The 27,901-nt window shown below is 43.7% G+C and overlaps 5 protein-coding genes across 6 annotated transcripts; 2 read left to right on the forward strand and 3 right to left on the reverse strand.

Annotated features, from left to right (window-relative positions):
• Positions 1-462: 462 nt before the first annotated feature.
• Positions 463-3,544, reverse strand: LOC108026167 (NFX1-type zinc finger-containing protein 1). Its single transcript, XM_017096922.3, has 5 exons — positions 3,330-3,544; positions 2,310-3,268; positions 2,078-2,245; positions 858-2,021; positions 463-799 (listed from the first exon to the last, which is right to left on the reverse strand). The coding sequence occupies exons 1-5, from the start codon at positions 3,451-3,453 to the stop codon at positions 503-505; spliced, it is 2,712 nt and encodes a 903-aa protein (XP_016952411.1). The 5' UTR covers positions 3,454-3,544; the 3' UTR covers positions 463-502.
• Positions 3,545-4,024: 480 nt separating this feature from the next.
• LOC108026314 (structural maintenance of chromosomes protein 6) lies at positions 4,025-8,522 on the forward strand. Its single transcript, XM_017097201.2, has 13 exons — positions 4,025-4,173; positions 4,240-4,553; positions 4,612-4,831; positions 4,886-5,159; positions 5,221-5,347; positions 5,411-5,488; positions 5,551-6,121; positions 6,175-6,574; positions 6,633-7,095; positions 7,157-7,768; positions 7,835-8,053; positions 8,114-8,244; positions 8,304-8,522. The coding sequence occupies exons 2-13, from the start codon at positions 4,254-4,256 to the stop codon at positions 8,323-8,325; spliced, it is 3,417 nt and encodes a 1,138-aa protein (XP_016952690.1). The 5' UTR covers positions 4,025-4,173; positions 4,240-4,253; the 3' UTR covers positions 8,326-8,522.
• Positions 8,523-8,816: 294 nt separating this feature from the next.
• LOC108026316 (RWD domain-containing protein 1) lies at positions 8,817-9,776 on the forward strand. Its single transcript, XM_017097203.3, has 2 exons — positions 8,817-8,984; positions 9,044-9,776. The coding sequence occupies exons 1-2, from the start codon at positions 8,909-8,911 to the stop codon at positions 9,703-9,705; spliced, it is 738 nt and encodes a 245-aa protein (XP_016952692.1). The 5' UTR covers positions 8,817-8,908; the 3' UTR covers positions 9,706-9,776.
• LOC108026315 (cysteine and histidine-rich domain-containing protein morgana) lies at positions 9,729-11,105 on the reverse strand. The gene is made up of 4 exons (XM_017097202.3): positions 10,942-11,105; positions 10,334-10,884; positions 10,077-10,271; positions 9,729-10,025 (listed from the first exon to the last, which is right to left on the reverse strand). Exons 1-4 carry the CDS (start codon positions 11,000-11,002, stop codon positions 9,768-9,770), a joined length of 1,065 nt encoding a protein of 354 aa, XP_016952691.1. The 5' UTR covers positions 11,003-11,105; the 3' UTR covers positions 9,729-9,767.
• A 2,457-nt stretch (positions 11,106-13,562) lies between these two features.
• LOC108025967 (uncharacterized) lies at positions 13,563-27,128 on the reverse strand. 2 transcript variants are annotated; one of them, XM_044094195.2, is made up of 5 exons: positions 27,027-27,128; positions 26,677-26,733; positions 18,171-18,330; positions 17,481-17,579; positions 13,563-13,868 (listed from the first exon to the last, which is right to left on the reverse strand). In XM_044094195.2, the coding sequence occupies exons 2-5, from the start codon at positions 26,683-26,685 to the stop codon at positions 13,732-13,734; spliced, it is 405 nt and encodes a 134-aa protein (XP_043950130.1). In that variant the 5' UTR covers positions 26,686-26,733; positions 27,027-27,128; the 3' UTR covers positions 13,563-13,731. The 2 variants fall into 2 exon arrangements, with proteins under 2 accessions (XP_043950130.1, XP_043950132.1); XM_044094197.2 differs by lacking the exon at positions 13,563-13,868 and adding an exon at positions 16,810-17,263.
• Positions 27,129-27,901: the final 773 nt, after the last annotated feature.

The raw sequence follows: 27,901 nt of genomic DNA on the forward strand, positions 1-27,901 counted from the left end.
GTAGGTTGATTTGTGTAGATGTTAATGAATCAAAGAACATTCTTAGGGGCGGAACGTACTGCATTAATGATTAAAAGGATAAAAAGAGAGACTCAAAACGATACTTTCCGCCCCTGCGATTCTAAAGTAAGATAAATGTACCCACCCTACTGTGCATATTTAGACCTAAAGAGATCTTATATAAATATAAACTATGTGTACATACATGCGTGCAGCAAAAAATACAAAATAAATGTCGTAAAGAAGTATATTTAAGTACCGAATGGCCGAAGAACCATCCTGCATGGAAACGTTTCAACCCACACACCAATTCCATGACCGGCCCTCATTGTAAACTCCATTAAAAGTCGAGGTGTAACAAGATAAACATGTAAACTGATGACAAAACGAGGCGCACATCCTTCGTTGGGCGATCTTCAATCACCGAAACCCCTCATCAATTTGAATAAAGTCAAAAGAGAATCAAATGTACATATATATATATTTCATTTATGTGGCCCAATCAGGACTTTATTGCTGTGGGGAAAGCATCTCCAATGGCGGAGTTCTCCTCCAAACGCTTGGCAATGGGGCTCCAAAGGTTCGGGCACGACTTATGCAGCATCTCCAGATCCCCAATGATGTACAGGGCCCAGCGGGCGCGAGAAAGGGCCACACAAACCCGATTGGGAAGACAAAGAAAGCCTATTTGGCCAGACGGATTGCTGCGAACCAGCGAGAGCAGCACAATGTTGGCTTCCAGGCCTTGGAAACTATCCACACTGGCCACCTGCACAAACGACCGATACTTCCGAGGAAGCTGAAAAGGAACCAATATCAATCTTATCAATCTTACTTTACATAGTTATTTTATCTACCGCGTTTTTAATGCACTCGATTTGTGCATTGTAAGGTGAAAGTATCACAATATCGCTATGCTTGTACTTGGCCTTCTCGATAAGAAACTGCGTTAGTTTTGCCAGCACACCAGCTTCGTAGGGATTCTTGAAGGACATATCAGTGGCACGCTGCTCCGGTTCGTTGTGCTGCACGAGGTACAAGTTGCTTTCCATCAGGCGGACGTCTTTGTATTCCTTCACTGATTCCGAGCAGAGCAGTTCATCGTAAATGCCGGGCACCAGGAGCTCCGAAATGCAGGGACGCATGCGGTACTGCACATTTAGCATGGAAAACGGCATGCCGGCCACGATGAGGCGCTCGAACAGGGAGATCTGTGGCACCTTAGTGCTGCCCGTGAAGGGTTGCAGCTGCTTGTGGTCGCCGACAAGGATGACGTGCTCTGTGTGCGGCGTGAGGCAGGCCAGGATGTGTGCTTCCTGAATCTCGGCTGCCTCCTCGAAAACGACGCACTTGGACTGCAACAGCCGGAACAGGAAGTTGAGACGAGCTGCGCAAGTGGTGGTCATGGCCAGCACATCCTTGCTCCTGGCCAGAAAGAATTGGAAAACCATGCGCAGTGTGTCGATCCGCTCAACCACCTGGTGCAGTTGCTCCTGAGCCGCCAGAGTTTTCTGGTAGCTCTCCTCGCTGCCATCAAAGTCCGAGTACAGGCTTTGCAGGTACTGGAACTTCTCCTTGTACTCACAGTTGATCAGCCACCAAATGCGCTTCAAGCGAGGTGGCACCAGATCCGGGTTGATCATGGTTCGCACATTAAACTTGGATATTTGTGGATCTCGCGATTGCCAGCCAAAGCGCAGAATTTCCTGGGTATAGTGCGAGACTTTCACCAGAAACTTGTCCAACGAGTCGTTGGTATAGGTCAGCACAATGATGGGACCCGTGCCCAGGACTTTGGCGTTCTGTACCAAACTGTTGACCAACTCCACCGACAGGTGGGTCTTACCAGTGCCGGGAGGTCCTTGAATGATGCTGAACTCCCTGCTGAGGGCCTCCTTGAAGGCTTTTCCCTGACTCTCATTGAAAGGCACATCCGCAGGCAGTTTGTCCAACGTAAAGGGCTTGCCTTTAAGGGAGAGCTTGACTCCTGGTTTAATGTAGGCTGGCGGTTTTATATCCATCTAATCAAATCATCATAATGTATATTTAAACCACAGATGTTTTTAAACACGCTTACCACTCCGTCCACAATATAGCGACGCATGGGAAACTGCTCGGTGCTGCAGGTGCTCAGGTAGTTGTGGACTCTAAGATACGGTTCAAAAAACACGGGCGTCTGGAACATGGTCATTGGACGGTCGTAGATGTTGCCAATGTTGTACTGCTTCACAATCTGCACACTTAGCTGATAAATATATAATGAAGGTACGTTAAATGTGGATCTTTAGAATAGTAGTTACATTACTTACACAACCCTCTTTTAGTTTTTCCGGCTCGGTGTAGCCCACGGAGGCTAGAATAAGATCATTAAAGCATAGACTGGTCGTAAGACAAAGGAGTGCTCCTGACTTTATGCTGTCCAGTCCACTTTTATTGGAACCACCAGCAGATTTTACTTTGAGGAACACCAGACTGTGACGCTGAGCCTCGGCAAACTGGGGATTTAAAGTAAGACAGACATTGGTCCACAGAAGACCCTGTTGCTCCTGCTCACTGGGATCTGCTCCGGTGCGAAGCTGATGGACAAACTCCAACAGAGGAGCGGAGAAATCTTCCCTTAGTAACTGCCGCTGCATGTTCAGGTATTGGACCACTTTGTTGGGCACAGGAGGTTCCTCCTCCCTAGCCGCCTCCCTGCCTAATAACTTGTCCAGCGTTGGGTAAATTTTTCCCTTGACATTATGCGACCGGTGGCCCTCAAACGCTTCCAGACCTTCAGCCAAGTCGCTTGCAAGGGAGGACGCCAACTTCCTGTACAAGTCCACCAGTTCGTAGCCCTGGGGACTAAGCACTCCATGCTTATGGGCTCGTAGGAGCAGCCACTTTATGTGGGTTAGCACCGTGGCCGAGTCCGCATCGCATTTTCCTAGAGAGGCCTTGGCCATTAGAAGGTTCTTGATCTTGTCCAGCAGCACAGACTGCCGGCTGAAGGCGGAGAGGAACTGCTCGTCAAAGCCGCCCAACTCCAGTTGACAGAGTGACTTCAGGACTTCCACATATAAGCCAACTCGCTTCACACTGTCATTGGCCAGCAGTTGGTTCACGAAGAGATCCCGTTCCTCGGACATGAAGTACAGGAACATGTCGACGGGCGGCATTTTCAGGGCCTTTGTTAAGTCGGTCAGGGCGAACCGACCGTTGGCCTTACCGTCATTTCCCGCACTGCCCGAGGAGGCCTCCAAGTTCAGTTGCCTCAAGTAATCCCCAACTTAAATCGGAGAACTTCATTTTATAAGGGCCAAGATGAGTTGACTTTTCAGCGGACCTACCCTCGGGAATGCAATCTATGTGCTTCTCTTTCTCCTTCAGCTCCAGGGACTTGACCTTCTTCTCCAGACCCTGAACCAGCTCGTCCTCATCCTGGTTGAACCAATCTTCATCTGAACTTGACATGGCTGCTTGTATCGTGTGATAGTTCTAAGACGCAAATGAAATACTGAAAAGTGGTGAGCAAAGTACAGAACATATTAGCTAAGGGGGAAGCACCGAAATAATTAAAAGCTTTTAGGGCCACGTATGGCTTTTCACTAGAACTGCACCGGCAAACTGTGCTTTTTTTTGGGCCCCGTTTACACTGGTACTTTTTAATTGCGTAGTTGGGTAAATCATGTAACTCGTTTATAATTAATAAAGAAGCATTTACGTAGGCTCTCACATTGTACATTATGTCTCCCTATCGGTATTAAGTCCTCAAACAAATTTAAATGTAAAAAATAATACATTTTCTTTTTATAAATTTTTTATTATGTAATCAAGGGGAGAGGGGTCGTGAAAACTATGATAAAGTAATGTATATGCGCTCCTTCTATGTACTGGATGAAACTTATACTTACTTAACTGTAAGCAAAGACTTGTCAAAATCCAATTAAAAAAACTTTAAATTATACTGATATACGTTTTATGCAAGCGGTTATTCACTGTACCTTCAATGGATGCCTTTTTGCACGCTTCAGTATGTGCGCAGTCTGGTCACACTGCGCTTGAGCACAACAATTTATTGTGGCGAAATTTGTTAAAATTCTTTAAGTTACTGCGCTTTTGTTTATTTCGCATCGGAAACATCAGCATTACAACGCTTTTACTAAACCATTTAAACCAACAAAGGCAAACCAAGTTAGTACGGAGTTGGTTAGTACTGAATTGTTTACATTCAAATCGGCCCGCGCTTTTTTTTCGCAGAGAAACAAAACCAAATGGAGCGAAGTCGCAGGGGCAGGATTCGCCGGATGCCGTCGTCCGGATCGGACAGCGATAGCTCCACGGCGGGACCAAGCAGCAAGAGGAGCAAGCAGTTCGAACCGACCGAGTCCGAGGCAGAGGCGGAGGCGGAATACATCGAATACCTCGAAGAGGAAGAACAAGAGGAGGAGAGTTTGGAGGAGGCTTCTACTACGCAGGCGTCCACTTCAGCCTCTCAAGTCGCGCAGACGCAGAAGCAGGCGCGGCCAACAGGCACCAACACGTCGCAGCGTGTAAACACCTTCAACCTATCGGTAGGGATTCATATACCACCCACTTAATCCCTACTAATCTTGACCTTACTTTCCCCAGTCTGAGCTGCCCATACCGACTGCCTTCGATCGCTGTGGCAAAGTGATTTCCATGCGGCTCACCAACTTCATGTGCCACTCCAATCTGTTCATCGAGTTTGGCCCCAATATCAACTTCCTGGTGGGAAACAATGGCAGTGGCAAGAGCGCCGTGATCACTGCCTTGGCGCTGGGTCTCACCAGCAGTGCTAGAGCCACCAACAGGGCCAGCAGCATACAAAGTGGGTTCTAGAAAAGCACCAAACAAACATTAAATAACTCTGCTTTCATTCCAGAGCTAATCAAAAACGGCGAGGCTAGTGCCACCATTGCCATCACCCTGTCCAATGCCGGACTGCGACCCTTTAAAGCGGACATTTTTGGACCCCATCTCACGGTAGTGCGTCAAATACGCCACTCATCCTCCACCTACGACCTTCAAGATGCTCGCGGCAGGAGCGTGTCCAAGAAAGTGGCCGAGATCCGGCGCATGCTGCTCTGCTTTGGCATCAACGTGGAAAATCCCATTTTTGTGCTGAATCAGGAGGCGGCACGAGAGTTTCTAAAAGAGTAAGACGATACTGCACACCCGTCAAGGAATGCCAACTAAGCTGGTTTTTATTACTTACAGATTAGAGCCTGCTTCGAATTACAAACTGCTGATGAAGGCAACTCAACTGGATGTTTGCACCAGCAGTCTGACCGAGTGCCATGCCCAGCGACGCCATTTCACCCAAGATCTGGAGCAACTTGAAAAGGTGCGAATGGTCTGGTGTCTAACATATCGTTTTTCTAACTTTCTGTCTTTATAAATTCTAAAGAAAAGGGATATGGTGGCCAAGCAGGTTGAGGCTGAAGAGGAAAAACTGCTGATACTTAAGGACAAGGAAAATGTCAAGGTATGGATTAAAACTAGAGTGTTTTAATATTTGTTATTCTAAACTACGCTATCCTTTTATAGGTAAAACTGGAACAGTGCAAAACCAAGCTGGCATGGATGGCTGTCACGAACTACCAGACGCAGCTGGACAATCTGGAACATTCCATTAAGCTGATTGAAAACAAAAAGACCAAGCTGGAGCAAACTACGTCCAAAAAAGAGAGCACCCAAGCCACAATGACCCAGCAACTGAGCGAGTTTGAGGCTACCAAAAATCAAATTTTAGCGACCTACAAAGCTCAGGATGAAAAGCTGAGATCTGCCAAGCGGGCCGTGCAGGATCTGCTCCTAAAAATTAGCAATGTCAAAGCCCAGATTGTGAACTCAGAGAGACGCATGCGAGAGGATCAGCACGCGTACGATGAGTGCGAGAAGCTGATTGGAAATTACCATGCCGACTTCAATCGCGTGAAGGAGCAGCGGGAGGAGCATGCCAACAAGATGGAGGCGCTGAAGAAGCAGGTGGCGGACAGCGAAGAAATTATCGCCCGGTTGCGCGAGGAGCAGCAGCAGATAAAGCGAGAGATCAGTTCGGTTCAGGAAAGAGTAGATGCTGTGAAAAATGAACGAATCGAGCTCCATAAATCAAAGCGTAAGTTAAAGCCTCATTTCCTCAATGAGATGTTACATCTTGATTTTTTACAGAACACATCAGTAGGGAAATTGAGGCGCTGTCCCGGAATAAATCCAACAAACTGTCTGTGTACGGTGAGCAGGCCATACAGGTTGTTCACGCGTTGCGTACTCAGTATGCCGGTTCCAATATGCATAGGATGCCCCGCGGACCTCTGGGCCAGTACATCAGTGCGCCCAATCCTAAGTACAGGGACCTGATTGAGAACCAGCTGATGTCCTGCCTGCGCTCCTACATCGTTAGCTCCGACCGGGAACGACAATCTCTGCGAGCGTTGCTGCAGAACAAGTTCCCCGGCGGGAACATGCCCACCATTATCACAAGTCCGTTTACTGATCGCGTTTATGACGTTTCCAGGAATAAAGTGAGGCCTACCACGCCAAATACCACCGTGCTGATCGATGAAATCAGGTTAATATTGTTTAAATGTGTAAAAATGCTTCAGCTGAACTATATGCCTTATTTCCAGCTGCGAAGACCCCGTGGTCATGAACTACCTCATAGATATGCTACGCATCGAAACGGTTCTGGTGACGGAGTCCAAAGAGACTGCGGAGTTCCTCACATCCGATACGGAAAATGTTCCGCCTAATTTGACCAGGGTGCTAGTGCCCAATCTGGGACTGGAGTACATTCCATCGCCCAACTATGCTGTCTATTCGACTAGAATAAATCCTGCGCGTTATATTCACATAAACGTTGATGATCGCATACGTCAGCTTGAAATGGAGCACGGTGATCTTCAGGAAAAAGAGGCTTCCTTGGAAAAAGACTACATGCAGCACAGAAAGATGCTGGAAAATACCCACGAAGAGATTACAAAGAAAAGTGCCATGATTGGTCAGCAGCAATCGAAGAACCAGCGGGCAATGCAGCAGATAATGGAGCTGCAAAACTTTGACTATCAAGAGCTGCCCGAATATGATCGACTGGTAGGTCCATGTCTTTGTGACTCCAATCATTAAGTAATAATTTATTTTGTTTCGGTTTTAGAAATCCCATCTGTCCGACAGTGGTGAAAAAATTGAGAAATGCAAGGAAGAACGCGAACTGCTGCTGCAAAAACTAAAGGAAATCGTAGACCGCAAGGCGGAGCTTCAGGCGGCCGAAGCGGAAGAGAAGCGATCCCTTGAGGGAATCAACGACAAGCTATCCACACTAGACACCGAATCGCGCGAAGTGGAGAGCAAAATTCGCAGTCTGGACCTTCACTACGAGGAAAACACACGAAATTTGGAGAAAACGTTGCAGCTCGAAAGGAAGTTGATTGGCGAGAAGACAACCTTGCTAAATGAACTGGAAAAGGCTCGTATGGAAGCTGAGAAATTCGGAGAGTTTGTGGCTACGACGCAGTCTGAGGAGAAAATACGAGAATTGATTAGTCGCTACAGATCGAAGATCAAGCAGGTGGAGCAGCTGAACTACAATCCCGAAGAGGTGGAGAGAGGGCTGGCAGAGCTGCGCGATGAGCTGGGTCTTCAGGCCCGGCACTTGGCCGTGGTCGACTCCGTGATCAAGAAGCTACGCATGGCGTACCATCAGCGGGCGCAACTGTTCCAGAGATCGCGTCATCACTACTTTACCATGGTTCAGTTTCAGTTTGAGGTAAAATTTAACTTTTTGTTGATCTATATTTACCTTTAATATATGTTTTTCCTGATTTTTTTACAGCAAGCACTTGCCATGCGACAGTTTAAAGTCAGTTTTGAGACCAGTGACAAGGAGAAGACGTGGAAGATCAATGTATTTCCACCCAGCGGAAATGAAACTTCCAACACCAGAAGCTTATCAGGCGGTGAACGCTCGTTTACCACAGTTTCTTTGCTGAAAGGACTTTGGAGCACCTCAGATCATCCCTTCTATTTCCTTGACGAGTACGATGTGTTTACAGTGAGTTTTCTTCGTGTTTAGTTGTGTTGAAGTTATCGAAAAACATTTCTATGATTTCAGGACGAAGTAAACCGTAAGTTTATTACGGAAATCCTGATCGGCGAGGGTTTGGAGTGGTTGTCTCGTCAGTATTGTTTCCTAACGCCCCAGGACACGAGGGTTGAGGCCAGCAATCTCATTACAGTGCACAAGTAAGAAATACTATTCAGAAAAATTTAAATCTTGTTTTATTGTATTATTCCTTACATAGATTGGACGCACCCGACCGGTAAATTTATTAAATATTATATTTATACACGGAAGTTGCAGGACGACAAAGCATCAGTATCAACTACTTAAGAGTTTAAGAAAAATATGAATGATGATTAGTTAATTGTATTTTAAGCAGAGTTTATAATGTTTATGTGTGGTTAAATTATAAGTTTAATGCTCTTTGTTCTTTCTTAAAATAAAAGTTATTAAATGTTAATGTTAAATACATCACATAAACTATTTTCAAAAAAATTTAAATTTGAAAATAATGGACTTTTATGTGGCAACCTTGGAGAACTCCAAGTGGCAACACTTGGTAAGCGTATATTGCACGTTCAAACGGCATGATGTAGTATGATGAGTTTTAACTTGTTTAAAAAAATCTTTTATAACTCATTAAGTCGTTATTTTTTATTATTTTTATAAATGCAAACTTATTTTCTTAAGTTTTAACATTTATTGATTTTAATTTAAAAAGTACTTCAAGCAAATCGTTATCATCAAGCAGTCTGACCGTGCATCGGCCATCAGCTGCCAGTAACCTCAAAGCGAAGCGGCGACTGATTTGCCTTATTTATTTGTTGAATTTACTAAATTGGCACAATGAGCCGCAACTACAAGGAAGATCAGACCAACGAGGTCGAGGCGCTGGACTCCATTTACTGTGGGGATATGGAGAGTAAGTGCATCAAGACACTTCCCCAAAATCCTGGCTCATTAAACCCTCCTCTCCTCCAGTTCTCGCCACGGAGCCACACCACAAATTTCAGATTCCAATTGCCACGGAGGAGTACAATGCGGAGGAGCCCGAGAAGGGGCTGTCCTGCAAACTGGTCTTCACATACACAGCAACTTATCCGGATGAGGCGCCCGTGGTGGAAATCGACGAGCCAGAAAACTTTGAGGACTCGTTCGAGACGCGCCTCTTGGAACACCTGCAGAAGACCATCGATGAGAATCTCGGCATGGAGATGATCTTCTCGCTGGTGAGCAGCGCCCAGGAGTGGCTGAATGAGCGCTGGGACGAGCACAAGTTCCACCAAGAGGAGCTGCGAGAGCAGAAGCTGCGCGAAGTCGAGGAGGAGGAGCGCAAGAAGTTCGAGGGCACCCGGGTGACGGTCGAGTCCTTCATGACATGGAAACTCGACTTCGAGGAGAGCACCGGCATTGCGGCCAAGCGGGAGAAGAACAATGTGTCCAAGAAGCAGACCGGCCGCGAACTCTTCATGTGCGACACCACGCTCAACGATTCCGACATCAAGTTCCTCCTGGAGGCGGGTGAAAACATTGAAAATGTCAAGATCGATGAGGCCCTGTTCCAGGACCTCGGCGAGTTGGATTTGGATGATGATGACGATGAGGATTGGGTGCCCGGCGCAGACGACGACGACGATGATTAAGTAAAATGGTTCTCCAAGGCATATTCGTGTATTGTATATAACATTAAATGCCAACTCGTTTATTAATCTAAGTTATTTTGGTTCTGCAAGCTCATTTCCGAAAGACGGTAACTGGTCTCCGATTTTATGTCGTCCAGGTCGAAGAACTCCTCGTCGCTGTCCTCCTGCTTTGGCTTCTCCTCATCCTGTCCCTTCTTGGCCGCGGGCAGCTTCTTGTTGGGGAAATTCAGGTTGGACCAAGAGCCGGGCTCCAGTTTGGGCAGTGTAATCTCCACCTTTGTGCCGTACATATGGGCAGAGGCTTTGCTCACGTTGACAATCTGCAAAGCAAGAGGATTAGCAAGATTCTGAGAGTGTCTCGTTGGACTTACCCCGCGCAGTTCCAGGTCCAGGTCAAACCGGGCGTCCTCCTGCTCTGGGAACACCAGGTTGACATGCAGCCTAATGGGATTCAGCTCTACTAGACTCTGGCTCCAGTCATATTTCTTGGCATAAATGGCCACTACCACATTGGTGGCCGTCTGGTGCCAGTCGTACCGGCACTGCACAACCTTTTTGTCATCGTTCTGGAGGGGAGGACAAAGGTTAAGTTCTGATTCTCAGATTCTGGGTTCATAAAAGTACCCACCTCCTTCACCCACTTGTGCTGACCATAGGCACAGCCCTTTTGCGCCATGAACTGGGCAAAGTCTGAGGTTCGTTTCTGGCAGCAGGACCAGAACTTCAGGCCCTCGTGAAAGATGGGCACTCCCGGATGGTGGGTGCACTCGCCAAAGTCGCTGCTTGTCCCGGCAAAGGAGTAGGTGCAGCCGTTGTTCTTGCAGCTGGTCCCCACCTCAATGGCGTCGCTGGTTTTTTGCGCCACCGGAGTCTTGGTTGCGAAAACGATAGCTTTTAAGGCGGGGGCCACAGTCGGTTGCAGGACGGTCAGCGGGCTTTCAATGGGCGGTCGGGGCAGAGCCTCCTTGATTGGAGCACGCACTTCGATGACCTCGTCCTTGTCCGATTCATCCTTAACCGGCTTCTCTGGCTCTGGAGGCTTGACGTTCGAGTGTTTCGCCAATGTGCAGCCCTTGATGTTGAGGAACTCGGTGAAGTCCACCGACTTCTTGTTGCAGCAGCCCCATCCTTTGTAGGCGTCGTGAAAGAAGGGTTCGCCCGGATGGTGCCGGCATGATTCTGGAAGAGGATATCTCTGATCGGACATGTGCTTTGACTACACCACGGTCAGCTTACCATCGTTGTTGGTTGCCGGATCGAAGAGTTGGCCACAGCCTCTGTTATAGCATTGCTCCATGATGAGTTTGTTTGGTTTCGCTTAAAAGTAGGAAAAATTCGCTTATAATCTAGAATATTCGTAGTGGGAGTGCAGAAACATCGATAGCTTTGATGTTAATATCGATGTTTCTCCACCCCCAACTGGGTAAGGGTTTTTCAAGGTTGGATTTCGATGGTCACACTGAGGAGTATAGCGCGTTTATTTGAAATTTGTAAAACTTAAAATGTTTATAAAATGTATATAAAAATATTATCGATTGACTCTGCTACAGTTTTTGTATGGAGAATAACTTTTTTAACTAAGCATTAGTTTTCAAAGTAATAATTGTGTTGGAAAATCAAAGTCATGCTGCTTCCTTGCCGATCTTTTATAAAAGCTCTTTGATTTTGGCAATTATCTGAACCGTGTCACGGTTGCAACCGCAATGAAAAGCATTATTATAACGAGAACATTATAGCAAGAGATACATACAAGCCCGTGACTGCTAATGCCTTGGAATATGTGACAAATAGCTGCTTTTCGAGCACCGCTCGTTGCTGGTCGGTTTGGAAAGGCCAACAGTCGCAAATGCAGAGCAATTAAAAGTGATAGTAAATTTGGAATTATGTTAATTACCGCCACTGTTTGGCCGGCCAATGCTGTCTTTATAGAATTTGCTAATTGCAAGAAGGAATTGAACTAAAAACCATTATTTGCAAATCACCTGAAGGTCACCCACTGGCACTGCTTTTGGACTACGTGATTTTTGCACGGAACTGGCAAAAGGCGACACTTTGAAATTGGATCGTGGAATGGGCGGGAGACGGGAGTGTTTCTCTGGGGTTACTCCCAACTGGTTCCCGGGGGCCCCGGGTAATGTCTCCGCCTTGCATGATTGTTTATTTGTCACACTCAGTCATATACATACGTTTTCACGGTTTCATTTTCATTTATTGCCCGCGGTGTCAGAGCATAAAATGAATTTGCACACAGCAAGAAATATTAATGTGATTTATCATCCATTTGCTGATTTTACATATGCCAAATTGGGGCAGTTACACGATTTTTACATGCATTTTTTGTATATGCCAGGCCATACTTTTTAATATAGTTTTATAGGCGCAAAAAACCGATAGAAAACGAAATCTTTAAATTTAATTTTTAGAATATGCTTTTCCAAAATGCCACAAAATGGGTTTGGCTTTTATTCACATTAATTAATTTGGCTCATTTTTATGCAAGTTTAAAACTAATAAAGGCTTATTTTCCTGATATAACTAATTTTTTCCTGTGCTCTCACTCAAACTGTCGTTTCGCTGGAAATTCTTGTGGTCAACAAGGTTATCAACACCGCTGGCCTGGCGCTGTTCCTGGGCCGCACTTCAAATAAAAATAAAATTATGACAAAGGCGGCGTTTTCCGCGGCTCCAAAGGCACATTCAGTTTCTGCTTTTTGACTGCGGCTGTGAATCATGCCATTGCTAATGATCCGTTGCCCATTGTTGTGAAACCGACCGAGAATTGTAAACTTTTTACTGGTGCGCGGTGCAGCTCGGCTTTTTGCTTTTTGACAGTCGCAGAAATAGAAATAGAAATAAATAAATAAATAAGTAAAAATATATATAAACCAGGCGGACACGCTGGTCGCAACATCGCCAGTGTCACTGGAAATTAACACCGCCCGCTTTGACTTTGGCTCCAGCTTTTGTCTTTTGCCCCGGCCGCCCGGGCGTATACGTAACTTAGCATACAATGGCAGTGGAGCAGCAGGCAACATGCAATTGTGGCGCTGCTGTCATGTCATGTTGCACAGCACAGATTTCCCGCCGAGGCGAAATTCGCAGCATTCCAGAGCCACTGACGATGCCCAAGACGTGCGTGCTCCGATTGCCCAGTTGCTGGCTTGAAATTGGCCAACGCTTACTTACCCTACATATCCTTATCGCCGATTGCCGATTGGCTGCCAATTTCCCAGCCGAAAGCTGAAAACTGAAAACCAAAGGGATGTTGCAATTAGGCCGCCGCCATGCAAATGATCTGCACGCTGCACGCTCTCAAGTTCGTTTCCCAAGTCTTTTGTTTGCCAATCCAAATTGCAGCGTCAAAAAAAAATGTTCGGACATTGATGTCTTGTTAGTTTCAATTATAATTTAATAGCTTTATGATTAGATGCTTGTTGGTTTTTTTTGTTTTATTTTATTTACACAAATTTATTTTAGGAAATCATAACGTGAGACACCAACAAATACGGAAATATTCATTCAGTTGAAATTAGAAATTCAAATGTGGAGCACCAAAATGCGATCGGTGAATGACTTGCGAAAAGCTATTGACTATTTTTAGCAGATCTCGCTCAAATAATATAAATCAATGAACTTTGCATAATTTTTACATAATGTATCACATTTCCTATACAGGTTTTTTGCATGAGTCAAAAGTCATTTAAATTGAAAATAGATAACATTTTTGTATTAAAATAAAAATAAATGATTTTTATTTTTTGGTGTCATTAAAAATAGTTAGGAGATCCATTCAAAAGTATTAAAATGTACACAATCTGGGCATCTTTTATCCACATTTAAGTTAAAAAACACTCTCCCTATGGATTTGTTAATAAGAGTTAACACATTTATTTACAAGAAAATTGTTTCTAGTCTCCAGCTCTTGCTCCTAGTTCTCCGGCTGCGGTCAGTGCTCGATCTCCTCCTGCTCCACTGACCACTCAACATGACTTGGGGTTCCACTTTGGCCTGCACACTCCATCCTGCTCAGAAGTACCTAAACCGCGTGGTGTACGGACTTCCGAAGAAGTTGTATGTCGCATAGGCGGTGTCGGGGGTCTGGAAGGTGGTGCTAAAGTACGTCGACGGATCCCCCGCCGCCGCCACTGCCACAGCCGCCGCTGCTGTGCGAACAAACAAAAGCATTTTAATTGGGTTTTCTCACTCGACGCGGCATGATTAATATTGGATTATTGGGTATATCTATTGGGCAAGTGCACTGGGAGGGGGCTACTATTGGGTATTAATTGTGGTTTCAGCTGTGGTGCTGCGGTGCCGAGTGGTGAATTCCAAGCGTGGGCGTCACCCAATGACACGGCTCGAAGGTCGCGACGGGGTCTAAAGCTCACTGCGTCAATCACAGTGGCCGCTGCAATCACGGACGTCGACGTCACAGTCGTTAGCCGATTTCCAGCGCCTTTGATGTCCACCGAGTCGTCCGTTCGTCTGACAACGCCCAGCCACTTTGATTAGAATGTCGGTCACATTTGAGCATTTCGACTGCGACTGCCATCGGTATGTACACTGGGGAAATAAGCTATCTATCCAATAATAAACCTGGATAATACCTAATAGATAATAAACTTGGTTAACATCTCATAGATATTAGGAGAAAAATTCTAACAAATAGATTTTTTAGCAATTATTTTCCTTTACAAAGAATTAAGTACCATTAAGTACCATTAATTCTTTGAACACTGCCCTTTAGTTTATGCCACATAAATATGTTTATCCTCTGGAAATTTTCAAGTTCGTTTCTTAAGTCTTTTGTTTTCTATTTCAATTTGGCAGCAAACCATTGATTGTATGATGGCAGCTTATTAAAGAAAAAAGTTACTGCAATTAAACCATAATTGTAAGCCTTTTGAAGAACCAAAGCCTGTGGCTACAAGGAAGCCTTTGTTTGGACTAACTTTTCTTTGTGTAATTGTGGTGGGTGGCTGCGGCTGGAGATTGCCCAACTGCGGGCAGGCCAATCGCCGCTCGAATTCATGTCTGGAACTAAATCAGGAGGGGATCGGGTGGCAGGGAGCAGGGGCATGTGGAGCGCAGAACTGGGGGAATGGGGCGGGGGAGCTGCCATTAATCTACGCCAGTCTTGGGCAATTGTTACGCTGCGGCTTCAGTTATAGATTGGTGCTGCTATAGCCATTACCATGGCCTGCGGCGGATTGGTAGGCCTCCTAGCCGCAGGCAGTCCTCATCAGGAAGCCGAATCCCACTGCGTAACCATTTGGCTTTCCTGAGGCTTTGTGGGCTCTGCGGCCTGGGGGAGAGAGAACTTTGGGCATGCAAAGTTAATTACACAATGGCTGCTCCAGCAATCGTGCATAAATTGTCAAATTGTAAAAATTATCTCAACTTAGCGTCGTGGCCGCTAACGCTTTTTACGCTCCAGCCAGTCCATTGTGAAATGTTGTCTCTCCATTCATTTGTACAATAAGCCTGGGATCGAAGTCCTCGGGAGCTCGGTTCGGACATACAGATGTGTGGAAAAAGTTGCCCCATTTCTGCATGCTCAATATCGATATGCAAAAACAGAGCAAGCGGCGCTCGCAAAAAGCGAAAATCAACTGCCAACATATTTTGCATGCGGCAAATGCAAAAGCCAGCAAAAGTCGCATTAGTCGCGCATATCATTGACTTCGTCTGGCCGCAGGCTGCTCCGTCCCTCCACCTTCATCTCTAGATTCGGCTCTAGCCCCATTCCATTCCTCGCCAGACCAGATTCCGCTCGTACTCCACTTTGAATCCGGCACGGGACCATTTGCGGTCTGAGTTGGAGCCGCGAATCGCGAATAGCAGGCAGCAATTGTTGCTCCAGCACCTGCTTCTGCTCGGATCGTTAAGGAAACTGTTTATGTTCCCTACCAGCTGGGGTTGCTTCGATTCGCCTGGGCTTTTGGTTCTAGTCAAAGGAAAACTGTTCAAGACTCTTAACTACATACAGAGAAATTTTTATAGAAGTACTTATGAGTTAATTATGATTGATTTAGTTTATATCTATAAGATTTTAACCCTTTTTTCACACTTTTACAAAAACTTAAAATGGAATCTTTCCTCTATCTTTTGTACTTTATAAGATTTTTAATAAAGTAACTATTTCTTTAAAGAAATCTAAAAAAAAGATCAAAGTAAAAATTCTGTACTTGTTTTTTTGCCAAGTTCGTTTTCTAAGTCTTTTGTTTGATCAATAAATTTTACAGATTTTATAACTTAGGAATGAAATTTCAGCTTGAAAATAGTAATCAAGTTCGTCGTTTGACACTAAAATTTAATGCTGAATAATAAAAAGCAAACTAATAAAAGTCTTGCCCAATAAATAGTGTTCTAGTTCGTTTCCTAAGTCTTTTGTTTGGTACTTAATGTGAGGCGTTGTTGTTTGAAAGTCTAGAAAACTAATAAAATGTCAGCTGAAAAATTTAGCTTGTATAATACAAGTTCGTTTCCTAAGTCTTTTGTTTGAATAGGTTAAAGAGTTGAAGAATTTTCTAAAATCCAATTCCAATTTTTTTTTAATTTCATTATTTTGTTTAAGTCTAACCACGTTTTTGCTTCGTTTTCTGCCAAAGATTCCAACCAGATAAAACAAGGGATTCGGCACCTCAACATGCTTATCTCCCCATTTGCATTCGCATCGTTTTGTCCCGACTCCGATCCCCCAGCCGCCTGGAGGAGTACGAGTACATGTGTTCCCCTGCGGCCTGCTCCGCCAAGTGTGAAGCTGGCCGGGAAGGGGGAGACCGAGATGGCAGAGCATGCCCAGGTCGCTTTGCAAGTGGAAGTCACAGTCGATGGTTTCCCCGGTTCCGTCTTCGTCTTGGTCTGCAGTCGCAGTCTCTATCTTTATTTCCATTTCCATTTCCCGCCATCCGATCGCGGCGCCGCCGCACTTCAAAGCCGCTTGGGAGCTGTTAATTAGGCGCTAGTTTTATGTGCGCTTAAAATAATTGCCACCAGGGTGATCACCGATCACTGATCAGCAATTCGAGTGCTTATCCATGTAGAAAACATAAATACAAATCAAATGGTGCATTTGAAAAACGGAAAACGCTGCAATTTAATGGTGGTTTTTGTTTGTTTAAAAGTATTTTGTCGGTTTATTCATAATTTAAATTTAGATGTTTGTTACAAATAAAATAAGGTAAAAATAAAACATAAAATCATAATACAATTCCAATTTGAAACATAAATTAAAAAGAAGCAGAAATCATAAGAGAAATACAAAACAAAACAATAAGTTGGTAATTAACATTGGGTTTTCAAGCTAATTAAACTAAGTAATGTTAAGTTTATTTTAAGGGGGAAAGGAGGGGAGGGGGAGTGGGTAGTGGGGAGGTGCGCCAAGTTAGTGGGTGGCAGTAATTAGCTAAGAGGGACGCATTTCCGTTTCCGGTGCTGGGGTGCATAATTTGTGTGTGTGTGTGCGTGCTTTCGTGTGCTGTGTGTGTGTTAATTACTGGCAATCGGTGTGGTTTTGGGTGTGGGGAAGATTTGTTACTCTAACCAACGAGTTTTCCTGCGAACAAAGACATTTTTGTGTGGACTGTAAATTACTGGGCAATTATTCAACAATAACAAAGAAATAACAAGACACGACTACGTATTGCACTAATAAAGCTTTTCTCTTCTAGGAGTGTGTGGGTGTGTTCATGTGTAGGAAAGTGAGTGAGATGTACGGCCAGCTATCTCTATCTAGCGTGTTCAGACGGTGCGTTTAAAGAGGTTCGCATTACTTTGCTGGGGCGGCACAAAGCCGTATCCGGAGGCGCCGACGACCACGCCGCTGGACTCGTCCACTGCGTCTGGCGGGGATGGGGGGAACACCACGGGTCCTGCAAGTACGAAGTGGGGAGAAAGTGGGGAAATGTATAGGTAAAAGGACATGGTTTTAAATCTATATTTCTGTTTACCTAAGAATACTTTTAGCTGGCAGTTAGAAAACATTTTTAAGAAATTAAAGCACTGCTAAGTACTTTTAAGACTCGCAGTGTAACCTATATTTTGGCTTGCCTATTAATAATTTTTGTAAGTCGTTTGGTTAAAAGATATAATTATTTCTAAAAGCTATTAATATAGTTTGTTTAACAAGTTAACATTTTATAATCTAAACAAACACTCAGGTATTTTCTTATACTTTAAAGCACCCAACTGAAGCACTTGTAATAAAAAACGGTTTAAAAATAATGATGGTTCACAAAATTAAAGCATCGTTAAAAGTGCTATCTTAAATTAACAACTTCATTGCTAATAAATTTAATTACACAGTTAAAATCTGTAAACACATTTTTAACCCAGAGCTAATATGAATAACTGAATATTTTGTAGCTAAATGTTTTAAAAAGATAAACCATAAAACTGTTTTTAGGAGTTTTTGCATTTTTGGAAGATCTTTGTTCAAAACTAAGGATCTCCAAGGTACTCACCTCTGTTCTGCCGGGGATCCCGCACCTGTGTGGCCGACGAGGGTCCTGCCAGCGCCACGGGATCGAATCCGAAGCGAGCCCGGCTGGGGAACTGGCCCAAGAAGTATTGCTGACCCGCGGCGAAGGCCACAAAGAGGCAGAGGGCTGCGATGGTGACTAACTGCAAGAGAACAGATAGTGGGTATTAGGATAATGCTACCATTTCAGTATTTGGCTACTAAGAGGAGGGATTGCAAACATATTATACATATGGCCGACGGCATGCACGGGCCAATTGCACTGGTTACACGCTGGCCAAAGCAATTAAGCCATGGAAATGTGTGCCAATGCCATAAGCCGACAATTAAATACCGAACGCAAGACGCAGAATGCCACATGGCTCGCTTTCGGCCCGGTCAAGTGCAGTCGCCTTGAGCACGAGCCAGAAAGCCGGGCCAGAAGCCCAGAAAGAGCCAAGTACCAAGTGCCCAGATTGCCGGAGTGCCGGAGTGCCATTAACAGTTCCAGTCCGCCACCGATTCAATCGGCGTTCTGGTCGATGGCCGACAGACCTCTGCAATTTGCCACGTCAAATGCTCCAATGGCCCATGACGAATTTATGACAAATATGGCCCAATTCGATGAGGTTGCTTATAAGGAAATTGCTCTCGAAATGTTCCACCACTGACATAACATGGGCTCACTTTTATGTAATTAAATAGTAATTGTTTTAGGGGAAGCAGTTAAAATTGTTTGTAGAAAATTAAATTTAAATTAAGAGTGGTCTATTTTTTATAATTCAATTGCTAGGATTTTAATACATTTTTAGTTCTATTTTCAAGGAACTAGATCATTTTGTGAAAGGATATTTATAGAATATAATAAGGGCTAATGTGTATTATTTTATTTAAATGTAATGCCTACATTAACTAGTGATTTCATTTTAAATTAAAGCTTTTATAGTAAAACAAATTTGGGATTTATTGAAAAGGATAGTTAGTTAGTTAACTCTAACTTTATTTAATTCCAAGTAGATTAATGGGCATTTTTTTCCCAAACCTATAAGATCTTAAATTTCACATTCTGCTAACAGATTTTTTGAAACATTTGTTTAATTATCACTTGATCAGATCCTTTTTGCGAAACATTTAAATATCAGTTGGGTGTCCGTTCTCCGATTTTTAATTGGACATGCATGCGGCTTAAAAAGTGTGAGCGTTTTAAATTTAATTGTTCATTTAACAACCCAGTATGTGGCACTTAAATTGCGAATGCAAGTGGTTTGGGAGAATAAAATCTTAATTACAGATTGCGGCTCTAGGAAGTATTCAAAGTTTGAGTTTAAAACTGATTTGTGTCTCCCAAAAAGCAGTAAATTTAAGTCGATCAGGTGGGTTCCTTTTATGTATCGTGTATTTTCGAATCGAACAATTTGAAAGCCCAGCAAAGCCAGGGGAAAATGTGCGCTCTATTCGGTTTATTCAATGCACATCACGTTGAGCCGCCACAACTGCGCCGAAGTGTGATAAATTTGTTAAATAGCAATCACAATCTCGGCTGCGATTATTTTTTCCACTGACCCCAATCTCCTCGATCGCCTGGGATGCTAATGGGCAATGGATAATGGTCGGTGGCCACTCGATGCACTCTGTGGAGGTGGGTGCAAGTGGGGGCCACATGCTGTGCAAATTGTCTGGCTGGCTGGTTCATAAATCCACTCTGTCTTCGATCCGAGTGAAAACGTCTTAGTTAAGCTAAGGCAGTCAATTGACTGGCAGCCTGACTTTAATCATAGGGCAAATTTGACTTAATGGAACGGGTTTTCAATTTCTGAACCCATTTTCCTATAAGCACCATGTGTAACCTACATATGCTGTTGACTGCAACCTGCTAATGCAAAGGCATATGCAAAAATTGCCACACGTTTTATTTTTCGGGCCTCATTAATTGCCTAATGGGCCGCGCCTTTTTGGCTGCCTGCATTTTCCGAGGGATCAAAATCAAAACTAAAACAATCCCTGCGGGGCCAAGTTGCAACAATAACGCTAATTGCTATTAGCCAAAATATGCTACAAAATAATCACAAAATATGCAAACAAGGCGGTCGCAAAGCTGCCAACAAGCCACAGCGACTTGTGAAAAAAATTGTTTTAATTAACTCGTGTTTGCCGCCGCCGTTCTTGTTGTGCCTCCACTTGTTGTAAGTCATTCAGAAAAAATGAAAAAATAAAACTGCGACTAAGACTCTATTGCCACATCCAAAAAGTTGAAGCAGTGGCGCAGGAATCGATTTTACACAGATCCAAAAGATCGTAGAGTTCTCAAAAGCGACAAACATGTGATCGTTAAGGGAAAAGCTGACGGAAAGCAAGAGTTTGGTTCCACAGATCTGTCATTTCAGCTCACTTGAACAGTGACTAATGATCCTAACAGGGGATTAGGCTGTGGAAGCAGTCTGTAATTCATTTGCGAACATTACTCCATAAATTTGACTTTAAGCTGCGGAAACTACATTAATTTTGTGCAGTTTAAAAGCCAAAAAACAATTATTAAAAAAGTAAGAATTGTTTTACCATACGTTTGAATTAGTTGTTTAATGGTAAGTTTAATACGTTTTTAAATTAATTTAAAATTTAAACAGACTTTTTTAAGTAAGAAGTATATTATAAAATACTGATTACCACAGAAAAAGAGAATAAGACCCATTTGTTCTAATTTTCTTAGAAGAAAAATTGTTAAAAATAATTTAGCTTATGTTATTGAGAACCAATTTTTTTGAATAAATGGTTACCAATAAAACATTAAGCAATTGGCTAATGAAAACATTCGTTTTTGACTCGCGAAACGTGTTATTCACTCGATAATGGATGTAAAACCTATCAGACTTCCTACATAAATCGCTTCAAACGGAAATGAGACACAAACTCTGAAAACAGAGCCAAACAAATTGGATCCATCTGTCTTGACTCTTGACCAGTGGGTATAGTAGTTTCAGTATCGATTCTCCGCCTCAACTGTGCCACTGCCAGTCACTCCTGGCCGGAAAATTCAGTCTTGGCCAGAAAATGCACTCTGGGTCGGTGGATATACTTTTTGCACACACATGTAGCCGTCAGAATGTCGTCAGCCGGCAGTTTGCATCTGAAATTCCGCGAATTCCTCTGGAGCACAGCCCCACAGCTGCCGAAATTGAAAGTAATCGCTTTTGCTAATTTAGTGGCTTTTAATTGGGGCTAATTAGTGGGTGAGATTGGGCGCAGTGCCTGCGGTCTTCCTGGGCCACCGACCCACCCCTGCTCCCACTGAAATTCCGACAAATTAGCCGAACAAATGACCTTAGATATGATTTCGTAATTGGAACTGCTTGGACTGCCATAAAACACTCTGGCGGAGCAGCAGAAACCACACCACAAAAAGTACACACACAATTCAAATATCGGTGGCTGCTTTTTCTCCTTTTTTCCACTTTAGCTGTTTTTCACTGTTGGCCAACGGCGGCTCATGCGAAAATAAAATCCACCCACCCACAAACAATGATTAAGTGCAGCAACATGTGAGCGTGCCAGCGCATACAAAGCCAAATAAAAAGCCAGGTAAGAAATCACTAAGCCACTCGGAGCTGGAGCACCATGGAGCTGCACGGAGCACCTTGGACGGACGCGGGCGACAGACGACGATCGCTACATTGTCTCGTTAGCCCCGAACGCTGATAGCCCATGGATTCGGGGTATAATAGCTTTGTCATGCCGCAGATATACTCGCTTACTACCTGCAAATCCCTGCAAGCCGACTCTTGTGGCAGTTGAAATTGAATAAAAATTGACTTGTAATCTGGGTTTTCCTTAAGGAGTCTCACCTGCAAAGTGGGCTTTGTGTTTTGACAGTTTAAAGTACATTAATCTGAATTATAAAGAGCTGTTCTACACTAAATATCCCTTATTTGTGGTCCCTAAAAGTCACTTAAAGCGACTTGTAATGAGTTAAGTAAGTACGTTTTATTTTGTAGAATTCTGCAGAACTACACAAATAAAATGTTATATGGTATGTATTAAGTTTATTATTATCTTTCATCCCTAAAAATTAAATTCTTGAACAAAATATAATTTTAAAGAAACTAAAATATTGGATAACAACATTTAAATTATTTTTTGGGTTTGTTATAATGTTAAATTCCTTAAAATTCTACAGTTTGAGATTAATATCTGTATCTAGTATGATATTATCTTCCCAATTTATATACCAAGTGTATTTGAAAGCCATCATTACCCAGTTTAGCATTGTCCCCTTCCAATTTTCCACTTAATTAATTGCTTATTGGTTATCACTTATCATAGTTTATAGATCTTGACTAAGGATTGTTTAAGCCTCACTACTCGACAGTCTTACTTTACGAGACTGCTCTACTTTAGACACTTTCCAAGAGGTATTTACTCCTTTTTCCTCCACCAACACCCTTCATATTTTCAATTTGATTTTAATTCGTGCTTTAAAATAAATTATTTTTCTTGCTAGACGGTGGCACATTCAATGATTCCGAGTTGGCTCAGAAGTTAGACCCCCGAAAATTTGCATGACTCACTGGGGAAAAGCTAAAAGGCTGATGGATACCCAGGTGGCAGGCGAGCAGCTGCTAATTTATCTTGTTTATATTTAAACTTTAACCGATTTGTCATTCGCCTGGCTGGTCGTTTGTCCATTCGAGCGTAATTAATTTCAGGTGATGGAGTTTTCGCATCGCAGATGGAAAAGTGAATGTGATTGGAGCGAGACAATTGAACTCGGGGCCCCCGAACACGAGTTATTATTGTTATCTTTTGTTGGCGATAGCAACAACGCCTTCTTTTTTTCCGCTTTTTTCTCATTTTCGGCAGAGGGTCAATGCTCGATTGAGCAACAATTTGGCTGACTTTCAACACGGAAGCTGGGGAGTTGGGAGCTCGGAGCTGTGAGCTGGGAGCTCCCCCAAAACGCAAATAACGCCGCTTGTCCGAAGCTGGATCGGTGCAAAGTGTTGGATGTAGTAGGTGCAACTGGCTGACAGCCCCGAAACAGAGAAAAAACACCACCATGGCTAGAGGAAAAGCTAGGAAAACCCAAAACCAACAACAAGCGCCGCTTCAAATTACTTTGAATTGCGTTTAATAGGTGGGAAATGGAGTCAGTCGGCGACTTCGTGGCCAGCTGCCCGGCCGATTGTTGCCCAATCTATTGTCAATTGTAATTGAATTATTAAACATCAATTTGGCTAGGAAGTGCAAATTGCAGTTCGCCAGCCGTCGTGGCAGCGTGAGAATCGTGATACTTCGGTTTCTAGATTTTCCTTTTTCCTGCCAGTGAAATGGGTTCAAGTTCAAACTGGTTTCCAGCTGCAAGTCGGGCAAATTTGTATCGTTTAGAGTCTGACAAAATGCCAAACACAGCGCCGAACGACGACGACGCACATGCCTCATAAATATGGTAATGGAGCGCGAGTATCTAAAGGCACAAATACCATACTTTTCGCAACTCGAAAACCATGGCATGTGGGCAGTGTTTTTTTTGTGAGCCACCAACTGGACATGTGTACATATGGCATGCACTTGCCATGGCTACTCCACCGTGGAGGCGACTGACTGACCTGACGACTGGCCAACTGAGTGACTGACTACATGGACACACGGCTGCCTGGCCGGTCACCTGGCTATCCGAGTCCCGCTCTGGAGTCGTGCTATTGCGACAGCCCAGAGCCTGATATCCCATTCGAACTCCAACGCTAATCGCCGTCCAGCGACAGAAAAGCATAATAAAAATTGTCCAGCCCGCTCAGTCCGATGGGATGATATCGAATGACAAGGCCTGGAGCCCCAGAGGCGGTGTCTCCTGCTCGGGATCGGAATGTCCCACTCCTGTCGAGAAACCAGAGTGTTCAACGCTGCACAAAAGCTGACTTTAATGCGCCTCCTTGGAAGAGGTTGGGCTGTAGTTTCTGAGACATTTCCAAAAAGCTGCTATCTTAGAGTTATTTATCAAGGATTAACGAGTATTTATTTAACTTGGTTACATTTAATTTTTTAAAGTGACTTCTGAAGTGAAAATATAAGATTAACTGGTTATTTAAATTGTTATTTTTAGTGAGTTATATATTTCCACTTTAATGGGGAAGTTATAAAAAGATTAAATATTAAGGAGTTTTCTTGAAAAAATTAAGAGTTATGAAAAAAATATTTCCTATTGTTTTAAATACAAAAAGTAAGTATCCTTTAAAAACCTTATTAAAAAATCTTGATTGATGCTCTAATGATACATTTTGTAATTTAACCAATATTTATACAGAATTTGTTGACCCAGAGCGCAAAGCTAAAGCCAAAATGCCAACTAAGATCCAACAAAAAGCAAAAGCCCTGGCTTCGCCACGAGTAATTATGCATGGAGTGGACTGGTGGACTTGTCGTCGTCCCCGTACTTGGTCATTGGGCAATCGGCACTTTCCGGCGTGACATCTTCATTAGGGGGAAGCCAAGCGCGACCGGAGCCAAAGACCCAGATCCGAAAACCGAAATACAGCGTACTACACAAAATGCGACATCAAACGGTACGAGTACGTATGGCAATTAATTTGAATTTCCACACGCAAAAGGCAGCTACATTGTAGGTTGGCATAGCCATACTGCATGGTAAGTTGAGATCTGGACGGACATCTGCTGGAGCTGAGCCGGAGCGATTAACTGAGTTGTCTGGGAGCAATTAATAAATCTTGTTCGTGTGCATGGTCGAATCCTAATCGAGAGCGACGTTGATTGCGGTTTCCCAGGGTGCCAGTTTGCCTGGATAGATGCCCCCTTTCAGCACCCCAAGCTCGGGGAGTGTTGCATAAGCCCAGGCCAGATTTTCCTATGCACTGCACGCTTGCGTTTTTATAATGTTTAAGTTCGATTTTGAGCTTGTCTCGTTTTTTCTTGCCATTTTCCACGCACCGTTGCGGTTCATTTGATTCATTCATGACTGCATCTGGGTTTTGGTTTTATGTTTTCCCCATTTTTTTTTGGCCAAGAGCCGGCTTGGGACACGCAATTGGAGCCGAGAAGTTGGTCAGCCGGCCAGCGGAGTGGCCATATCAATTGGTCTTGGCTTTGGCATTTCAGCTCTTAGCTTTTGGCCATTGGCGCGTGTGTATCGCACTTTTCAATTAAGTTACAAAACGCATGCCCAAGCACGTTTTTTCGGCTCGTTTTCTTGTCCGAGCTGTCTGCCCGCTGTCTGCGCACTCCGGATCCCCTATGCCCACTACCCGAAATCCCCGCCAGATCCGAGATCTCCGTGGCCTTCATCGTGAACTTGAGAGTTTTGTGTTTTTTCTGACTTTTTGCCCGCACGCCTGCGATTTTGCGTGCGTTTTCCCATGTAATTGCGGGCTACTCGACTTGATTATAAACTGCGTGGCGGAAACTGTTTGGACTTCTTATTAAATACGTTTACTACCATAATTTTGCGTTTCATTGACCCATAAACGGGGACATGATTCAGAATCTGATGGGAAAAAAGGCAAGCGTTTATGAAAATTAGTTGAATGAACCTCTTGGCTTTGCCCATTTAAATTAACTAAGTAAAGCTCTTTTATTTGATCTTGAAGTGACTAATCAGACGCTGGAAATCTCCAAATCACTTAGCAGTTGTGAAATTTGGAATATTAATATTTACTTTTGAGTGACTTCACTCTAGCAGCTTGTAAAAATATTTCTTTAACAAGTTGTATGGAATTTTAATAATACCATAAGGAAAATAATAAAAATTAAATTTAGAGTAAAGATTTATTAAAAGAATTATTGCCCGAGTGAAATGAAATTTTGTTTTAAATTGAGTGGGAATGTTTTCCATTTTAAAGCAATAACATTTTAATGGGATGATTAAAACCATCCGGTTTCTTCAAAAAAATCAAACGAAAGTGAAAATGCAAAATTACGAAATACAGACTTTTATGGGAAATTAAAAGAAATGTTTCAGATCAAATATTTAGATTGGGCAGCATTCCTAGTCGCAGCTATCAAGATCGAATTATGCCGAGAAACCTTGTTTGAGTTATGCATATTTTGGCCATACGCATTCGAAATTCAAATTTCCATCACATTTTCGGCGCCTTGAACGCGGATGGTCACTGGTCGCCGGTCAAATAATGCACATAAACTGGGGTATATGGCTTATATGGATAGAGAGATCTATGGAGATCTATTGAGGCGGTGGCCTGGCTTTCATGGCCCGCTGACACACGACTCTGCGGACCATAAATTAGAGTGCCAGGGCCCAATAAAAATAAAAATTCTTGGGCAGCGAACAATGCCGCGGCGGCAGTCATTTGGCAACTGTCAAACCGAAATAGTTGACTTCATTTGCGGCCTAAACGAGACTCAAACGAGGCTCGAACGTGTTAACAATTACGGGGCATTAGCGACCGCTGCAAAAGTGCTGTGACAATTGTGGCGAAAAACGAAAGACTTAGGCAACGAACTTGCTGCACAAAGTGCAACGAAAAAATACCAAAAAAAATACTTACGAATTTCATATTTGCTGTTTGATTGAGCTGCGCTAAGGTGTGTGAGCGTGTGGGAAACTGCAATTAGTTAGCAAATATTTAAATTATATCAGAGTTTAGCACTGGCACTTTTTATTTAACACGAAAACGGTTTTTTTAGCCTCTATAAACGTTTGGTATTTCATTAGTTTTTTACGTTTGCTTGCTAAATTCTTAGGTTTCGAGTGTCGTAATGCGTTATTTTGATGGGCTTGTGTTTTTTTTTATGCTTTGTTATTTATGGATGACAACCGACGAGCACGCGAAGCCAGGAAAAACTGAAGCCAAAGGCTGTGCGCACTGCGGAGCACTCCAAAAAGCTGGGGTCTTACACGGTGGAGCTCTCGGGCTTTTGGATTTTCGGATTTTTGGATCTCGGATCTCGGATCTCGAACCGCTGTACGTCGGCCTGTGCGGTAAAACGTTTAATGAATTCCAACAGATATGCTCAGTTGATTTTATATAAAGCATGGCCCGATCTCTGCCGCCGTCGACGGCGCAGCCGTGCGTTTGTTTTGAGTGGCTTTTCAGCTGGCGATTTGAGTGAGTTTTTTCTTTGGCTTGCACTGTTGGGTCTACGTGCTCTATGGGGGTATGGTGCTTTGCATTCACCCCCGGCCACGTGATGTTTGTTCTCTGCAAGGGAATCGGTGCGATGTCGGTGGCCAGAGTGCAGCAGTGGCGAATTCAACTTTCTAGCGAATCAATATTCATCGTCTTGGTTCCGGTAACCAGTTTTGGCTTCGGTTTGGGTGCACAAACGGGTCGCCTCGATCAGCTGCTGCTGCTGCCTATGCAAATCGGTGTATCTAGCATATGTAATTGGAAAGCTGGCAACACCTTGACTTGCAGGCAGGTGAAAAACGTACCACTACAACAGCCCCGTTTGGCCATTTCCGCCTCTGACACTTCCACTTGACCGTGAAATTCGCTGGATATTCGCTTGATTTTGAATGACAATTTACGTTACGCTCGCTTCTCGAGTATTTAATAGTGGCAAATATGCATAATCTGAATCATAATTATAAGATCACAATGCGCGCGTTCTCAGCCGGAAGCGTGGGGTTCTATGCTCTGTGGCACACGGCGGCATCTTTAAGTCTATTAAGTCCGTTAAACGATTGACATTTGCTGACGTGTGTGGCCCTTACAGAAAAAAGCAATAAATGCGAAATTCATGAGGAATGCCTGTCATGCTTGATTAGCT

This window comes from Drosophila biarmipes, chromosome 3R (genome assembly GCF_025231255.1).
Source record: "Drosophila biarmipes strain raj3 chromosome 3R, RU_DBia_V1.1, whole genome shotgun sequence".
Classification (NCBI taxonomy): Eukaryota; Metazoa; Arthropoda; class Insecta; order Diptera; family Drosophilidae; genus Drosophila; species Drosophila biarmipes.

Coding starts and splice junctions, on each gene's coding strand:
- LOC108026167 (XM_017096922.3), bottom strand. CDS start 3,453: ATGTCAAGTTCAGATGAAGATTGGTTCAACCAGGATGAGGACGAGCTG. Junction 2,246..2,309: donor AAAAACTAAAAGAGGGTTGT/GTAAGTAATGTA, acceptor TATATTTATCAG/CTAAGTGTGCAGATTGTGAA. Junction 800..857: donor TCGAGTGCATTAAAAACGCG/GTAGATAAAATA, acceptor GTTCCTTTTCAG/CTTCCTCGGAAGTATCGGTC.
- LOC108026314 (XM_017097201.2), top strand. CDS start 4,254: ATGGAGCGAAGTCGCAGGGGCAGGATTCGCCGGATGCCGTCGTCCGGA. Junction 5,160..5,220: donor GCACGAGAGTTTCTAAAAGA/GTAAGACGATAC, acceptor TATTACTTACAG/ATTAGAGCCTGCTTCGAATT. Junction 6,575..6,632: donor GTGCTGATCGATGAAATCAG/GTTAATATTGTT, acceptor CCTTATTTCCAG/CTGCGAAGACCCCGTGGTCA.
- LOC108026316 (XM_017097203.3), top strand. CDS start 8,909: ATGAGCCGCAACTACAAGGAAGATCAGACCAACGAGGTCGAGGCGCTG. Junction 8,985..9,043: donor TTACTGTGGGGATATGGAGA/GTAAGTGCATCA, acceptor CCTCTCCTCCAG/TTCTCGCCACGGAGCCACAC.
- LOC108026315 (XM_017097202.3), bottom strand. CDS start 11,002: ATGGAGCAATGCTATAACAGAGGCTGTGGCCAACTCTTCGATCCGGCA. Junction 10,885..10,941: donor TCCGGCAACCAACAACGATG/GTAAGCTGACCG, acceptor ATCCTCTTCCAG/AATCATGCCGGCACCATCCG. Junction 10,026..10,076: donor TGGACCTGGAACTGCGCGGG/GTAAGTCCAACG, acceptor CTTGCTTTGCAG/ATTGTCAACGTGAGCAAAGC.
- LOC108025967 (XM_044094195.2), bottom strand. Junction 17,580..18,170: donor GGATCCCCGGCAGAACAGAG/GTGAGTACCTTG, acceptor TCGTACTTGCAG/GACCCGTGGTGTTCCCCCCA. Junction 13,869..17,480: donor CTTTGTGCCGCCCCAGCAAA/GTAATGCGAACC, acceptor TTGTTCGCACAG/CAGCGGCGGCTGTGGCAGTG.